The sequence below is a fragment of the Zalophus californianus genome, chromosome 6, assembly GCF_009762305.2.
Source record: "Zalophus californianus isolate mZalCal1 chromosome 6, mZalCal1.pri.v2, whole genome shotgun sequence".
NCBI classification, from domain to species: Eukaryota; Metazoa; Chordata; class Mammalia; order Carnivora; family Otariidae; genus Zalophus; species Zalophus californianus.
In genome coordinates this window covers 2,520,383-2,537,558 of record NC_045600.1, presented here as the reverse complement: position 1 = coordinate 2,537,558, position 17,176 = coordinate 2,520,383, and the positions used below count along the sequence as shown (strand labels likewise).

Below are 17,176 nucleotides of genomic sequence, written 5' to 3'. Positions count from 1 at the left end.
GGAGCCAAGTTCTCTGCTACCGTGGGCCCATTTGATGCCAACAATTGCATTTTATGAAGGAGAACCCTAAAGCTCAGTCACCGGTGCCTCTCCCAAGGTTGTGCAGCCCCACGTAGGGCAGCTGGACTTGTCCTCTAGTTGGGGCCCCCAGCTGCGCCTCCCCCTCCCAGCTGCCCCCTCTGCTCTGCCTTCTCCTGAGCCCGGCCAGAGCAACCCTGTGCCATCCCGCCATAGCCTAGGGCTCTTCCGAGACAAGGTTGGGACTTTTCTGCAGGGTTTTTACTGAGACGGTTGGAGAACCACAGCGTGGAGACAGGATGAAAGAACCTGCAGAGTCTCATGCTGAAAAGTGGGCACAGGCTGGGATGGCCGTGGGGTGGGGCTGGGAGTTGGGGAGAGGCCCCAGAGCAACGCCCCAGGCCCTGGACACCACCAGCTTTCCAGGGACCCCATCTCTTGAGACGAGGTGACCCTGACGTGCCCAGTGAACTGGAGACCAGGAAGGTCAGCCTGAAGAGCCCCCAGGGTCTGCCAGGGGCCGGCCCTGTGGAAAGACCGAGTCCTCAGAGGCAGAACCCGGAGCTGGAATCCTGGCCGCGTCTCACCGGCTGCGTGGCCGTGAGCAGTTCCTACGCCTCTCGGAGTCGGTGTTCCAGTACAATGAGGGTGGAGGGTGTTTGCTCCACAGAGGCCCCGGGACTCCCACTGAGGAGTCCCGGGCAGGCACCGTGGGGTGTCCCCTCTGTCTCTCGGTTTCTGACTGCTGGAGACATGGGGGACAGGGGAGGCCAGCGAGCAGACCAGCCTGAGCTAGGGGGAAAGGCCCCTCCAGCCCACAGGGCTTGAGGTGGGACTCTTGTGACCTTATTTCACAGAGGGGTACCCAAGGCTCAGGGGGCTAATGACTCAAGTGGGAAGCCAGAGGGCTTCCTGGAGGAGGTGCTGGTATCTCTGGGTCCAATCTGGCCTGTCTGCAGATGGCAGTGGGGTGCTGCAGCATCTCAGGTGCCTTCCAATCTATTATGGACTGGATTTTGTCCTCAAAAAATTCTTACGTTGAAGTCGCAACTCCCAACAGTACCTCAGAAGGTGACTAATCTGGAGATAAGGCCTTTAAGAAAGTGACTAAGTTAAAATGAGGCCATTTAGGGTGAGTCCTAATCCTATATGAGTGGTGTCCTTCTAAGACCAGGAGACACACAGACACGCACAGAGGGACGACCGTGTGAGGATGTGGGGGAGGGTAGCGTCTACCCGCCCAGAGAGAGGCCTCAGGGGAGACCTGCGCTGCTGACACCTGGATCTCGGATTTCCAGCCTCCAGAACTTTGAAAAAATAAACGTCTGCTGTTTAAGCCCCCCAGCCAGTGGTACTGTGTTCTGGCAGAGCCCTCGGACACTAACGCACGAGCTTGTCTCCACCTGCCCTCCTCCGGCCCCTGCCCCGGTGGCTCCAGCCTGCTTGGGACAGGCCTGGATCAGTCCTCCTTGGATTTTCCCTAAGTTTTTTCCAAGGATGCTAGCAGCGGAATCCCCCCCCCGGTGAAGACATGCGGCCTGCCTCTTCTGGGAAGTCTCGGTGACCCTCTCCACGAATCATCTCCAGCCTGATCCACTGTGGAGGAGGAGGCCTGTGCTCACAGCTTTGCTGACCCCTGCCCAGAGGCCATCCCTCCTCACCCCTGAGGGGAGTCCTTCTCTCCCTTTCACCCCCTTCCACGCCAGCTCCTGAAGCCCTCTGGAATGGCCTGTGACTTACGACATTCCCTTTGCTGTCACTGTGACATCCTCCCTGAGCTGCCCCACTTCCAGGCTGGGGTGCTGTGGGCTCGTGCCCCCCTCCCACACCCCGCCCACCCCGGCAGGCCGGCGCCTCTGGCCTCTGGCCCCAGTGTGCCTGCCGGAGGGGCTCCCTGCAGGGTCCCTCGCCCACTGCCTTGAGCCGAAGGCCCGCCCCTCCCCTCGCATGCTCCCTGAAGCCCGCGCCATGGACGGCCAGGAATCAAAGGTTGGAGTGATAGTGTCTGGAATGGAAAGGGAGTGGGAGCCCTTCTGAAAGTGAAACTACGGGGCTGGGGTGGAGGGTGGGGCGGGGGGTGGGGCCGGTGGGCCCAGGGCGTTGCAGACCAGGCTGGGAAGTCCCAGCTGTTGGTCACTCACTCTCCGACAGTGCTGTGAGAGTGAGTGACTGCTCCAGTGGTCTCGCCACCGAGGCCCGGCTCCGGGGGACTGGCTCAGCTGGCTTCTCCTGGCTGCCCTGTCCTGCCTGGGGCCCCGGGCTCTCCTCACCCGGCAGGTATGTTTGGTGCAGGTGGAGCAGGAGGGCTGCAGGGATGCTGTGGGCAGTGGGCAGGGACTCAGGGACTGAGGACAGATGCCGGCCTGCCCAGTGGCTTTCCGGGCCAAGGGCCTCGGCTCGGAGCCCAGGCCGGAGCACCAGCTCAAACCGCCGTGTGCAGGCCCAGACATGCGGAACGCGGATGTGCGGACGTAAAGACACGCATGCGGGCCCAGACAGACACACACGGACTCACGGCCAAAGCCGCTCGCAGGCCTCTGGGGCACACGGACAGGGAGACACACTCAGGTCAACACACGAGGCCCCTCCGCACAAAAGTGGCAACACTGCCCCCAGGCTTACCCTCACATTAGGTTGCTTATCTATTTTCCTTGGGTCCCTGCCATGTACTGGCCGGGCCTGGCTGGGGGGTGAGTCAGGCCCACTCCCTGCCCTGGGGGGCTCGTGGCCAAGTGGCAGAGGCCCCGGACCATGCCGCCGTCCCTCAGTCACGGGAGAAGTTATGCCCAGGGCTGGGACCAGGTCCGCAGCGGGAGCCGCTGGGCGGGAAGGGCTGCTGGGTGCTGGGTGCTGGGTGCTGGGTGCTGGGTGCCGGGTGCTGAGGCTTGCGGGAGCTGGGACAGCCTGTGTGGAGGTGTGGGAGGGAAGGGAGCAGGTTAGGATGGGGGAGTGGGTGGGAGCGGGCACGGAGGGGCGGATGACGAAGGGCCTCCAGGGCCCACCCATGGAGGGGTCGGCTTCTCCTGCCGGCGCTGCGGGTCCCGGAGGGTTTTCTGTTGTCACTTCTGAGAAGAGGAGTCTTTCAAGCGCCCTTTTCTACAGGCTTTGCTAATATATAGGAAAGTTCTTTTCTAAGCAAATGATCATCGTTGCCCACAAATAATGACAGATTTACCAGGTCCTTCTCGATATTGAAACCTCACTTATTTTCTTGTCTTATTGCCTTAACTAATTCTTCAAATGTTGAATAGAATGGCAAGAGCATACACCAGTCCCCAGCCCCCCGCACGGCAACCGGGGCCTCTGAACGTTCAGGGAAATGGGGCCAGAGGGCCAGAGAGAGAAAGAGCCAGAAGGAGTCCTCACAGGTATGAGGAGGCAGGTACAGGTCAGGGACCAAGGCAGAGTCAGCAGGGCACTGAGTCCAGCAGATACCGGTGTGGTGCCCGGCCAGGCCAACCTGGGAGAGGGGTGACCCTGACCCTGATGGTCCACTCCTCCTCCAGGCTGGCTCTGGGCCGATGGGGAGGGGGTGGATGGACAGAGGCTCCTGGGATGGTAAGGAAGGCCCCATTGCCACAGGGACAGTGGGGCAGCCCAAGGACACCTTGGAGGTGGGGGCACCCATACCCCTGGGCCCTGAAATCCAGGTCAGATTTAGAGAGCAAAGATGGGGAGGCCGGGAGAGGGAGCAGCCTGAGAGGAAGCTGGGAGGCTGGACATTCGAGGGACAGAGAGGTGCCCGGGAGGCTGGATGGGTGCAGGTCAAGGAGGCCCAGAGGTGAGGTTGGAGGAAGTTCGGGGTTGGGAAGGCCTTGGGTGCCAGGCTCTGGGGATCCATGGAAGGGTTTAAAACAAGGGAGTGACCTCGTTGGCTCGTGCTGTGGGAAGGTCAATAATGGCTTGGGAAACTGTGGGAGCAAGGTCAGAGGGGGCAGAGAGACCAGCCGGGGGCCTCGATGGGCCTTCGGGACGGGTCCAGTTCCAGATGAGGGTGGTTGAGCAGGCTGGGGAGACCCGTGTGCTTGTGTAGCTTCACATAAGACCCAAACTGCCAGCCGCCCTTCCTCCCCCCAGAACCTGCCTCTCGGCCCCACTCCTGGCATCTGGACGCTGCCCCCACCGTGGGCCCCGCGGCCAGGGGAAAGGGCTCCTTGGGCAGCAGCCCTGGCTCACTGGGGCTGGGAGACTCGGGGGAACCCGGCCTCCGCTCCTGGGGCCGCATGGGCCTGGGTTGGCCGAGGCTCCCTGACCCTGAGCTGTGTGGCTGGAGACAAGACCCTGCCTCTTTTCAGAGCCTGTTTGCTCACCTATGAGATAAAGTGACACCCTACAACTTTGTTGTTAGGGGGATCTGATGTGCGCCAGGCCTTGGGCTGGGCACACAGTAGGTGCTTACTAAGTGTGAACTCTCCCCAGCCAAGACCTTGCCCACATGCCCCTGGTGACGGCGCTCAAAGCACATCTGGGCAGAGCACAGGCCACCCAGACCCTGCCGGTGACTGAGGGGCCCCAGGGAGAGGGGAGTTGGGGGTGGGGAGGGCAGAAAGCTCTTGGGAGCTTTGGGACAATGTCCCCTGCATGTGTGGGTCAGTCGAATCAGGGCAGGGTCTCCGAGTCCCGGTGCCCAGGAGAGGACGATGACCTGTGGCCTGGGCAGGGCTGATAAGAACCCATCAATCACCTGGGCCTGCCTCTCCCTCAACAGGGCCTCTCTCCAGCTGTTAGGTGGCCTCTGGGCAGAGGGAGGGAGGCCTCCGCTGACCACCTGCGTGTCTGACCCCTGGAGGGCATTGGGGGTGGGTGAGGGTCTGGGCCCTGCCCATCCCAGTGTCATCCCCCCCCCAAGGCAAATGGGGACCTGGGGAGAGGTGTTCCTGCCCGATGTCACCCAAGCGTCAGGTGATAGCCTGACCTTTGTCCTGGGGGTGGGGGGAGCCAGGGGATGGCCTGGGGGCTCTGGCCTCTGGTTGGCCAGTGACTTCAATAAGTCCAGCCCTCCTTTTGGCCAACTTCTCCAAGGCTAAAGTAAGACCTTGCTGGTCTAAGACAGCCCCCCCACCCATAACACCTTCACAGAGGGGCGGGTGGGAGGTCCCCTCCGGCTGAGGAGGTCCCACTCAGCTTAACCTAAAGCCAGAAAATCAAACACGGGCCAGGCTGTGCGGGAAGGGAGTGTGGGTGCAGCCTACGGAAGGCCTGAGGCCCAGGGTGGGCAGGGGCAGCCCCTGCTTTGCACCTCCTGCCCTAGGGACCCCCTCAGCATCCCCTCTGGGGGGGCGGGCAGAGCACACCAGGGCTGGGTGGGGAGGAGACGCAATGGATGAGTACCGCCCCGGGGACCCCCAGCCCCGGGTTAAATATAGACCTGAGGCCCCTCCCACCACTCCCCCTACAGTGCTGCAAGGCCGCATAGGCAGATAAGCCTTAGGGGCAGCTAGGGGTGGCCATAGACCTCAGGCCTGACCCCGCCTCCCTCCAGTTCTGAGCTACCCAGAGGAGGTAGTCTCTTACAGGGGTCCCTGAGCTCCCCTTTCAGCAGAAGCAGTTAGGTCCGATGGGCTGAATGGGGGTGAGCTGAGGGCTTTGGTGAGCGGGGAGGGCAGTGAAGGCTAGGGGGTGGGGAGAGTGGGCATTTTAGGCCTCAGGACCTAACATCCAGGAAATCCTGGATGTGGTTGCTGGGCCCAGCCCCGGGGGCTGTGGGCTGTGGCTTGGGCTGTGCCCTGGGACCCGCAAGTTCAACTCTTCTCTCCAGCTCTGACGGGAGGGTCTGGCCTGGCAGAGCCAGGGAGGCTGGGCACCTGGGGGTACCCTGGGGAAGGTGGTGTCACGGAAGTTTTCCAGAAGGAGGTAGCTGTCTGCATCTCAGTGCCAGCTGCAGCCTGGCATGAAGACAGCTCTGGCCTCGAGAGCTGCCTGGTGCTGGCCTGGGGTCATCTCCTGGGAGAAGCTTCCCTGACAAAGCCCAGCCACTGAGCTCCGTCAGGTCTCACAGGGTTCTCACGGGGTTTCTGGGCCCATTCCCCAGGGCTGGGTGCCACCCCCCTCCCTCACTCCAGGCCTCCTGTGCCTCCTTTTCATCTCCAGCTTTCCTGCTACCAAGATGTCATTGCCACGGACAGTGACCTCCGGGCCGGAGCTGCACAGCCCTGAGGGGGCTGCGAAGAAGCTGCAGACCCCACCAGTGCGGGGTACTTGGCGGACAAGCAGTGAAGGCACGCCCAGCACCCACCGTGAGGACACTCGGCCCGGCCTGGGCACCCTGCGGTGGGCTTTCTCCCGGACAAGCCAGCGGGCCTCAGGCCAGGCCCTCGAGGAGGACCTGGGCCTGTTCCAGCGCAGCTCCCGCTTCCTGTTCCGGTCCTTACGGCGTGCCCAGGATAATGGCTCCCCTGCCCGCCAGCCCCAGGCCACTGCTGTGCCAGGGGTGACCCATGGCCCAGAGGTGCCCTCTAGGGTCATGGATGGTGGCCGCCGGCAGTCCTCCGCTGGGGTGGGGCCTGAGGAACTGGAACCTGAGGCAGGTGAGAGCTTCACAAACAGTACTGAGCATGCAGGGAAACTGAGGCCAGAGGGTGAGCAGCAGGGCCCAGGCTTCCTGACAGGCTGTCCTCCCCAGCTCCCCCAAACACTGCCCTGCACGATTGCATTTTACATTCTCCCAGCATTTCAACCAGGGGAGCATCCACTACGCGGCTCAGAGAGCTGGGAGTGAGCCAAGTGAGACTCAAGAGAGGTTAAGTGACTTGCCTCAAGTCCCACAGCCAGGAAGCGGAGAGATGGGATTTGAACCCAGACCTGCACGACCCCAGAACCCTCACCTCTCCACAGCCTTCCAGAGCCTGGCTCCTGGCCAAACCAGAGGGCTGGACCAAGGCCCTGGCCCTCTCGGGTCCCAGGGTCCCAGAGGGCGCCTGGCAGCCATGTGCGCATGGGGAGGGCCAGGGCGGGACACACCAAAGGTGCTGAGGCGGCACCGCTCACTGCCGCTTTCCTCGCCTGTCCTTGCAAAAGGCAAATCTGTGGCCGATCTCATCACCGAGCGGCAGCTGCTGCGGGCCTTCGAACAGCTGCGGCAGCTGGAGGTGCGGCTCGTGGCCGAGAAGGCCTCGCACACCTTCGAGGAGGACCCCACCGGCTTCGCGCGGCGCGCCATGGACGTGTGCCTGCACTACGACGGGCTGGCGGCTGAGATCGGCGCCATCGTGCGCGAGACGCTGGGCCCGGACGGCGTGGACGCGGCGGCGCTGGGCGACCTGGCCCGCGTGGTGCGCGCGGAGGAGGCGGCCCACCCGGTGCCCCCGGCCGACGGCGACTTCCTGCTCACCCCGCGCCGCTGGCGCCAGCACTGGGAGGACGCGGTGAGGCGCAGCGCGCAGGAGCGCGTGCAGCAGGCGGGCGCCGGGGAGGCTCGGGGGGCAGCCGAGGCGGAGGGCGCATCGGGCCTGGCCCAGCTTCTGGCCGAGCTCGGCGGCTTGGTTCGCAGCGACCTGCACAAGGTGCGGCAGGAGGTGCAGCCGGCTTACTCGGCCGCCGGCCTCCCGGCGTGGGAGGCTTACCTGCGCGCCTTCCACGGCGCGGTGGCCCAGCGCCTGCAGGAGCTCGCACAGGACGCCCGGGGCTGCGAGCAGCTCTATGTCCTGTTGGACTGGGCGGCCAATGTCTATGGCAGGTGAGGCCCCAGCCAGAGCGCCGCGGGGGGGCGGGGGGGGGCGGAGGGGCTGGCATTGCCCACCTGGCACTGCCCGCCCGGAGACCTTTGGGAGCCCCCTCCCGCCCCCCGACACCGCCCCCCCCCCCCCCCCCCCCCCCCGTCCCGAGGAGCATGGGGCACTTTTCTTCTCTCTTTCCTCCCTGGGGGAGGCTGGTGGTTGGGCGTCCGACCCAGATCCCTGGGACTTCGACATTCTTTTCTTCCTGCTCTGGGCCATGGTACTCTCCCATCAGGATTTTCTTAAGGGGCCACCCATGCACCTGTTCCTGAAAGCAGGAAAGCATCTGAAGGGAGTCCAGGTAGAGCGCCCATGCTAGTCCACAGGGCGTGTGTGTGCATTTACAAAAGGGCAGCTCTCCAGGCAGGACACAGCTGCAGATCACAGATGCTGGGCATGGGTTGGATCTCACTGCCACTCTTCCCTTTGGATGGGCACCTAGGTACAGGGCCCAGCCTGTTATCAGCTCCCACCCCCCGCTGTGCACGGTGTGATGGGGTGGATTACCTTTGCTGCTGAGCACTCCTCGGCTCTGAAGGCCAGAAAGCAGGTGGGAAGAGGGTGACTAAACACTCCTGGGTTCATTAATCGGCTGTGTGGCCTCAGGCAGGTGCCCATCACTCTCTGGACCTCCCTGGAGTGGGCTGGAGAGTGGCAGATCCCTGAGCTGTGTGGTGCTTGGTGACGGTGTCAGGCTTTGGCCAGGGGGAAACTGGGACAGCCACTAGGCCCTCAGCCCCTCCCCTGCCTTCCAGTCCTGACTTCCTGGGTGCCCCGGACCTGACTCTGTCCACAGAGCCACTACCCCCACTCCTGGCACCTGCCTTGTGGGCCCGCCTGCAGAGTGACTACACCAGCTTCCTAGAGGTGAGGCCGGGGCCGGGCCAGGCCTGAGGGGCATGATCCAGGTTGAATGTGGCTACCTCACTGTGGGGAGGTGTGGCGCCCAGAATCACCCTGGGTCTGTGGCCCTGGCTCAGGCCAGAGCCACTTTTCACCCTGTGGCCTTTGGCATGGGCCTATGCCCTGGCAGGTTGGTCCTTTTCTCCAAGGGCACACGACAGAGTGCTGGAGGTAGGGGAACTGGGACCTCCTTCTTGAGAGGGTCTCACTGTGCCCCTCTCCCCACCTCTCACAGACCAAGATCACGAGCTGCTTCGATAGCATCCTGCAGCTAGAACAGAGCCGTTGGGCGGACGCTGAGGCCCCCGATGTGCTACAAGGCCTCTACCACACGCCGCTGTCCATTGATGTCCACATGGTGAGCCTCAGGGGGAGGGATGTATATTTGGGCCTCTGGTGGTGTTTGGTCCCCCTTGAGGTGAGGACACCCAGAACTATACAATCCAGTCCTGAACTCCCTTCCCCATTAGCCGAGAGCCTGAGGACCCACCTGGGGCGGAATCAGGGACCCTGGGTCTCCTGCCAGCTTGGGAGCCCCGGGGCATAGTGCCCAGCTTAGCCAGTGGCCGGTGGATGTGGGGAGTCAGGAGGAGCTTCTGGAAGCTGTAGCCGAGATGGGGAGACAGAGCAGAGTGGGCTGGAGACAGGGGGCTTCGGGATCTGGGCTCTGATGTGGGTTCAGCGGGTGGCATCTCTTGCAGCTCGTGGCAGAGCACGTGAAGGCGGCCGGTGCCATCTCTGCGGAACTGGAGGCCACCACCCTGTGCATCTGCACGCGGGCGCTCAGCCTCTTCTTGCCCAGGTGCGGGCACATCCTCCCCCCCAGGATGGGGTGGGTGGAGTGGCCAGGGTATGGAGGGCTGTCGTCCATGGGGGAGGGCCCAATCCGTTTGCTCGGAGTCTGAGATCCCCGGACAGGGGAGAGGAAGGGGCCTCCTTATAAGGCCGGGGGTCTGGGTGGGGACCTGAGGGGAGGGCGGACCCTGGGTCATAGCACCTTCAGTAAGGGTCCCTAAGGCCTCTGCATACTTTACCCCCAGGTTTGAAAAGGCTTTTCTAGAGTCGAAGGCAGTGAACGAGCCTCATCTGGGCGCCAATATCAACGCCTGCGAGGAGCTCAGGTGGGTCTCTCCTGCTCCTCCGCAGGGGAGGTGCCCGGAACAGCCAGCAGGGGGCGCGCGAGCTCGGGAAGTGGGGTATAGTAAGCTCCCGGCGGCCAGCGCACGGGAGAAGAATCTGGCGCCGGGCGGCTGCGTTGGGGAACTTCCCAGAAGGCCTCCATGGATGGCTCCCCCTCTCCGCTCCCGCCCCCGCTGTAAGGTCCTCCCTCCGCCCTGCAGAGCTGAGGCCCTGGAAAGGATGCAGGGAGTTTCAACGCTGAGCCGAGGCTAAGTTCCAGCCACCCCAGTCATGCCCGTTACCTGCCCAGTGTGTCCCCTGCCACCTTGGGCTCCTTTCTTTCCTCCCTTCATCCAAGTTAGCCATCTTCCTTTTCAGGGACACTCCCTTCTCCTGGAAGCCCTCCCTGACCCTCCGTGCCCCCTCCCCTCTACCCTAGGGGTGGCACCTGGGTCCCTCGGCCCCAAAGGCAGAGCCCCCCTTTCTGCTGGCAGCAGCGGCCCCCCTTCTATGCTTTCAACACCAAGACCAGCTTCAGTGTTCCCCACATGTGGACGCACCAGCAGCTGTGGGCGTGGACTTTGAGCCACCCCGGCTGGGCTCCCATGTCAGCCCTGCCACCTGCTTGCTGTGTGCCCCAAGATAAGTCACTTCCCTCTTCTGTGGCTCCTTTTGTCATCTGTGAAATGGAGATCGGAGCACCTGCTCCCGAGGGCTGCATGGGGACTCAGTGCCTTAGAGGGATCATCTCGTGTTCACTTTTCGTGAGCACTTGTGATGTGCTGGGCACTGTGCCAGTGTTTACCCGCCTGATGCATTTCATCCCATGTGCGCTGTCCCCGGGGAGTGCACGGATGGGAAAGTGGAGGCTCAGAAAGGAAATGCCACTTGCCCGCCATCGTGCGCCATCCTGTATGTGCTGGACCTGGGACTTAAACCAGGCTTGTCTGAATCCAAAGCATGACCATGATGAGGACCGCTCGTCTAACACTCTCTCATCCCTAATCTGAGCCAGGCTGGTCCGGTCCGTTCAGCCCCAGGAAGCATTCTCTGCCCCTTGGTAGGCAACCTCTGGCCCAGCCCCTGATGCAACTTTAGCCTGCCTTTTTGTGTCCCTGTTTGGCGACTGGGCATAGCCTGGTCCTCAGTTTCCTCAAAAGTGAAATGGGGACATTGTCACGTTCAGGGAGGCAGTTATGGGGCTCAAAGGAGGGCCTCTGTGCCAGTCATGGCCAGGCTGCACTGTCTCATCACCGAGATGGACAGAAGTTTGGTCCAGAGCTGCCACAGGGGAGTTCTGCTGTGCCGTGGGGCCACCACCGCCCCCTACGGACCTACCCTCTGTGATCAGCTCCTGGGGCTTTAGTGATGGCTTCTCACCTGTCTCTGGGAAGCCCTCCCTGACACTCCCTGGGGGTGGCAGCTAAGTTCCCCCCGGAAGGCAGAGGTCCCCCTTTCTGCTGGTGGCAGCGGCCCCCCTTCTGTGCCTTCAACACCAGGACCAGCTTCAGTGTCCCCCACATTGTGGGTGCACCAGCAGTTGTGGGCATGGACCTTGAGCCACCCTGGCTGGGCTCCCATCTCAGCTCTGCCACCTGCTCGCAGTGTGCCCCAAGATAAGTCACTTCCCTCTTCTGTGCCTCCTTTTGTCATCTGTGAAATGGAGATCGGAGCACCTGCTCCCGAGGGTTGCATGGGGACTCAGTGCCTTAGAGGGATCATTTTGCCTTCAGGGTTACTACCCCGTGCAGCCCTAGGCGCTGCCCTTCACATTCTAGTCTAAGTGAATGGAGTTGGTGTGGCATCTAGCCTCCATGGCTGTATGCCAGAACTCGTTCCACAGCCTGCTCCTCCTTGCCCACTCCCTCCCCTGTCCTGGCCCCTCCCCAGGACCCATCTTCTGGCCAGGTTCCCAGGAACCTTTGAAGAGCTGGAGAAACCTCTAGTGGCTGCCACCTGCACCTTCCAGAAGCGGCTGCTCCGGGGCCTGCAGTGTGATGTGCAAGTGAGTGGGACTTCCCTCCCCACTTTCCACACCCAGCAGGTGCGCCCTGTGCCCTGGAGCCTGGGGGGGCCAGTTCACAGCATTCACGTACCCCTGGGGCAGCTTCAGGGGTGGTACATTGTGGGGTGGGCAAGGGACCTGAGCTGAGCAGCGAGGTCAGGAGACACCTACTTACTTCAGTCTCCGCCTCTCGGAGAAGGTGGGTTCAAGGAGCCAGACCCCTCACCCAGCCCCTCAAGGCCTCCCCAGGTTCCCCTCAGCAAGGCCTGCCCAGAGGCTCAAACTCAAACCCTGTCCGTTGGAGCTCAGGGCCTGGAGGAGGCATTCCTGCCAAAGGCCTTGTGACTTTCGTGGCCGAGAGAGGAAATGTTATCAGGGTGACTTTAGAAGGGAGTCAGATAGCCCCTCCAGAGTTTCTTCCCGGGGACAGTTTCTCCCTTGGCCCGAAACGCCCCATGAGGAGCCAGGCACTGGGCTCTGAGGAGCGGGGGCTCTGAGGGGCGGGTCTGGGGAGGAGGAGGATATGGTTGGAAGACTCGTGTCCCCCTCTGCTCCCAGCCGCTTTTCAGGGTCCTGTGCACCAAGGCCTGGCTGACACAGGACGTGCTGCAGCCGATCATGGACAAGGTGGTGGCCTTTGCCCGCCATTTGGAGCACGTGGCCCCACTGCGGGCACAGGTATCTCAAGGGCAAGGGCTCTGGAGGGGACGCGCCCTGGGCTGGGGCTGTTAGCTCTGACTGACCCTGACCCTGCACCCTGGCCCGCCCAGGAGACTCTGCAGGAGGTGCACCGGTACGTGGTCCGTGAGTACCTGGCCCAGGTGCTGAGGCCGCGTGAACGGTTCCGGGGTGAGGAGCGCATGACTGGCTCCCAGAAGATGGGCCTCGACGCCCAGGCCATTGGCGACACCTTCCAGGGCTTGGTAGGAGCATCAGCTGACGGCCCCAAGTGCTTGCCTCCTCTAGGGCCTCTGGCCTGTGGACCCTCCACTGGCACCCCCTGTTCCCATTTTAGGGGCCTCTGCAAGAGCCCCCGCGGGGTGGGCTTTGGCAGAAGTGGCTCTCCCCACTCTCCATCAACCAGGAGAGGGTTTGGGAGTTCTGGTATGGCTGGGACGGGGCCAGGGGGAGGTCATCTCCTTATATTTGCATACAGTTGGTGGGGTGAGTAGGGAAGGGGCGGGGCCTGTGGGAGGCTTTTCCAGCACCCCTGACCCAGCCCTTGCAGCTGAGGCACTTCATACACACACACCCCTTATCTGGGCTGTTGGTCCCCCACAGGCTCTAGGATTCCGGGCAGTACTTCCGGGCCGGGGCCTAAGTTTACCCATCTGAGCAGAGACGGGAAGACATCTCTGCACTGTATCGTGGGAAGGGAAGCCAAATATTGCTCTGTGGCTGAGTCCACAGCACCAGGCCCGAGTCCCCAGTCACAGTGGGGACGCGGTGGTGGCTGCAGGGGGCGGGCTTGCTGTGCCCTAGTGGCGGGGTTGCGGGCATGGACGGCAAGGAGGCTCTCCGGGGAGGTGGCCGGTCCGGCACTGTCTCCGTGTCTCCACAGGGCTCTGAGGCCACGTGGCTGGACCAGGCTATCCCGTGTGTGGCTGACATCCTGGGTGAGACTTACAAAGATGACATCCGGAGGCACCTGGAGACACTCATCGGGAGCTACCCTGACATCAGGTTTGTTACCCACCTGCTCCCTCACTGGGCTCCGAGGACAGAGCGCTGCCAGGCCCGGGGGCAGGGGGGCAGGCAGGGAGCCTCCAGAGGGTCCCTGTGGTTCTAGGTGGGCAGGTGAGGAACCGCAGGGAGGCACAGCTTGTTCCAGTGGGGAGGGGAGCCACGGTGCAGGCGGGGTGGCCCCCCCAAGCGGGCTACTGTGCGCATGTGTGTGGAGGCCCGGGGACCGCGGCCCCTGACCTTCAGGCCGGGGTGGGGGTGGGGCGGAGGAGCGGGGGCTGCCCCTCCTTCAGAAGCTATTCTTGGCCATTCTCCTTCAGTGCTGTGGGGCGGGGAGGGCCCTAGAGCCTGGGGGGGGTCGGGGTCTGGGCCGGGGCCCCTTCCTGGTCATCAGGCGTGGAGACAAGTACCCGCATCCGCGCGTCTGGAGGGGAGGGGCAGCCCTCTCTGCGAGAAAGCCCTATTGGGAGCCCGACTCCTGACACCGGCCAGGAGGAAGGAGGCTTTGACCCCCGGGAGTGTGTTGGGGGGACTGGTGAGTCATCGATCCCGTGGAAATTCCAGCCCGAATCTTTCCATAGCCTTGGAGATTCCAGGATGGGGAGGCCACAGAGAGCCCTGGGCAAGGCCCTTTTCCCCAGCCAGGACTGTCTCTGCCTTTGGCTGGAAATGACTACCCCTCACAGCTCAGGGGATCCCCCCCTGGTCCCTGGAGTTCCCCTACACTCGGCGGGCTCTGCCCCCCCGGAGGGCAGGAGGAGGGACTCCGTCCGTATGCTGCTGGGCCAGGGTCCCCGCTGTGCCTCCCTCCCTGCTGCGTGTCCGTGTGGCTCCCTGCGCAGGGCTCCCAGGAAGAGGCCCGGGACACCTCCTGGCCTGGACCCACTCTCCTTGAAGCCACATCACCCCCTTGCTCACTCCTCCACTGTTTCTTGAAGCCCAGCTTGGACTGTTTTCCCTGATGGGCATGCCCCCCCCCCCCACCCAGCTCCACACCATTGGAGCCCCAGCCACCCTGTCCAGGGGCACTGCCCGCTCCCCTGACCCCGGCCTTGGTCATTCTTGGCCTTTCTCGGTCCAGGCCCCAGGGATGCCAGGTGCCCTGTACTTGAGCCCAGGGGTTCCCCTCACTCAAGGTTGGGACTGCCACTGGAGATGTTGGGCCTACAGTGATCGGGGCGTGTCTTTGCAGGCGGGACCACGTGCTGGCCATTCTGGCTCTGCGCAGACTGGGCCACCGGCGGAACCAGCGCCTCCTGCAGCATGCCCAGTACCTGCTGAGGTCTGCGGCCAAGGCGGGCGGCCCTGCGGCTGCTGGGGGCCACGTGCTCTTCGAAGAGATCGAGGTGCCTACCTCCATGGACCTGCTGATCACCTGCATCTAATGCTCCTGGGTCTGAGAGGGGGCGGGCTCAGGTGGGGGGCTGCATCAGCTAGAGGGTCTGAGAACCAAGCTTGGAGCCCAGGGAGGCACGCTCAGCCCCACTCCCAACCTTGAAGCCCATCATAAGGAACCCTCATTCTCAGCCATGCATGGCTGCTTACCAGAAGGCACGGCAGGAAGAGAGGCATTTCAGGCATGTGTGTGGGAGTGTTTGGGGTGGCAGAGGTTCCCTTCAGTACAGCCCACCAGGGAAGGCCTCCCCGCCTAACTGTCCAGCACCACCCCCAGTCTGAATGTGAAGACCAGAGTATTTATTTTTAAAATAAAGGTGAATTAAAATGTGCCTCCCTAAAGAGGGGGTGGGGCCGAGTTGGCCAGGAGCAGAAAGTGTGGGTCCCCACGTCGTAAGGGGTCGGGATGGAAAGTTCTGTGATGACTCCATTTGGTTGATGGACCTTTCCCGCCCATTGTACAAATGGGGAGACTGAGGCAGGTACAGAGCTGGGAAAGCCTGTGCCTATGGCTGTGCAGATTAAACAGTCTTTAACCCTGGGATCCTGGGTCCACTGGCCTCATGTGCCAAGTGAACCTCACCCAGCAGGGGTGGGAGCTGTTCTGTCCTGTTCTAAACAGGCCTGGGCTCCTCGGAGACGAGAAAAGGCCAAGGCATATTCTGCAGCTTGAAGTATTTGGGTTAGATGTAAGAGGGACTTCCCAGCAGGGCAAGTGTCACCCAAGGAGTATGTGTGGAGGGTGCTGATCCTCCTGGTCTCAGCTCTGCAGGCGGGGCTGCGAGGAGATTGCCCCAGTGTGCACCTGTTCCCCCCCCACCCCCCCTTCTCTCCCAGAAGGCTGGCACTGGAATTTGACTCCAGCCTCCTGGCAGGGCTACAAGGAAACTCATTTGCATGAGCAGCCTCCAGCTTGCCGGGGAGACTGAGCGCTGAGATGGCAGGGGTGGGGGGGGACACTGAGCCGGGCAGCCCCGGGTGCCTTCCCACCGCCCTTCTGCAGCAGACCACCGGCTCTCTGAGCCTGACCTTGACCACGGCAGTGGTGGGAGGCAAGTGACTGCAGGTGGGCCAAGGTTCTACGAACCCAATGCTGTTGAGTCTCCTGAGCACAGGGCAAGGGTTCTAACAGACTGCAGGCCCAGGCAGGTGGGGGATAGGACTCTCCTGCCTCCCCCGGGCCCACCTCCCCACACCACGGACAGCGAGGGGCAGTGCCCGGGCAGGTCTCCCACAGCCCCTATGCCAAGGCTGGAGAACACAGCCAGATCTGAGTGTTGTCGGGGTCCTGAAGGGAGTAGAAGCAGGTACCAGGGGCAGCCCCCTCCATGAATACACGGGGGCTGGGGGTCAGGGGTGGGGCAGGCAGGAGGCTGAGGGGGTGTCCAGACCTCCCTAAGCAGGGAACCCGGTGGGGTGGGGTGAGGTGGGTGGGGCAGGAATGAGGATGAGGAGAGGCTGCAGCTCAGTTCGCAAGCTCCAGGACGGGGCGGGGGCGGGGGGGGGGGGGCTGTTTCGGCTGATGACAAGCAGTCGTCCTGTCTTTCCGCTGTGGGGAAACTGAGGCCCACCGAGGGTGGAGGTTGCTGCACACCAGGCCCCAGCACAGGTAGCCTGAGGCCAGGGGGAAAGGGAGGTGTTGGAGGGGCACTGCCTGGGTGGGGTGGGCCGTAGGAGGGCTGGATCAGATCCTGTTCAGGTTCTTCCGAGGGAGCCCGTACCCCATGTTGGAGCCCCAGTCCCCTCGTGGAAGCCTCCTCTTGCAGCCCCTGGCCCTGACCCTGACCCCACCAGGCCTGGCCCTGCCTGAGCCCCTTGGCTGGAGGCTGAGGGTCCTGGGGCTGGGTTTCCAAGACGGGTTGCAGAGGCGGGGAGGGGTTCAGTCCCAGCCATGAGACAGCAGGCAAATTCCTTTACTTCCCTGTGCCTCTGTTTTCTCTAGCCATGAAATGGGGGTGCTGTCTATGCCCCCCAGGCTGGGGAGGCTGAAGTATAAGCCAGCCTGAAAGCCAGAACCCTGGCCCTCCTGTCACCCCGTGTGCCTGCGGCCCGGCCAGACCACAGTCTGCAAACAGAAGCTAAGCGGGTCTGGGGCAGGAGTGGGGGTGCTCTGAGGGGTAGTGAAGCCTGAGGTCTGTGGGGTTGCTGAGTGGGGCAGGTGCCCGGGAGGAGGCTGGGAAGAGGCGCCGAAGCTGAGGAGCTGCTCTCTGACAGGAGCTTCCTGCCTCAGTGGAAAGCGTTCAGGCTGAGACCCGGGCCATCTTCCTGAGCGTGTCTGGGCCTGGAGACAGGAAGTCAGGTTTTCCTGGCTGGAACCTGCATGCCCAGGCGGGTATGT

General features: G+C 63.0%; 1 protein-coding gene across 2 annotated transcripts; it reads left to right on the top strand.

The window, feature by feature from the left end:
• The first annotated feature begins 2,162 nt into the window (after positions 1-2,162).
• EXOC3L4 (exocyst complex component 3 like 4) lies at positions 2,163-15,170 on the top strand. 2 transcript variants are annotated; one of them, XR_003515536.2, is made up of 12 exons: positions 2,163-2,295; positions 6,109-6,545; positions 7,036-7,693; positions 8,489-8,600; positions 8,872-8,994; positions 9,338-9,438; positions 9,677-9,757; positions 11,646-11,760; positions 12,319-12,438; positions 12,531-12,683; positions 13,322-13,978; positions 14,636-14,770. XR_003515536.2 is itself a non-coding variant. In XM_027568850.2 (12 exons), the coding sequence occupies exons 2-12, from the start codon at positions 6,125-6,127 to the stop codon at positions 14,826-14,828; spliced, it is 2,199 nt and encodes a 732-aa protein (XP_027424651.1). In that variant the 5' UTR covers positions 2,163-2,295; positions 6,109-6,124; the 3' UTR covers positions 14,829-15,170. The 2 variants fall into 2 exon arrangements, 1 of the variants encoding a protein (XP_027424651.1); XM_027568850.2 differs by having other exon boundaries at positions 13,322-13,443; positions 14,636-15,170.
• The last annotated feature ends 2,006 nt before the right edge of the window (positions 15,171-17,176 follow it).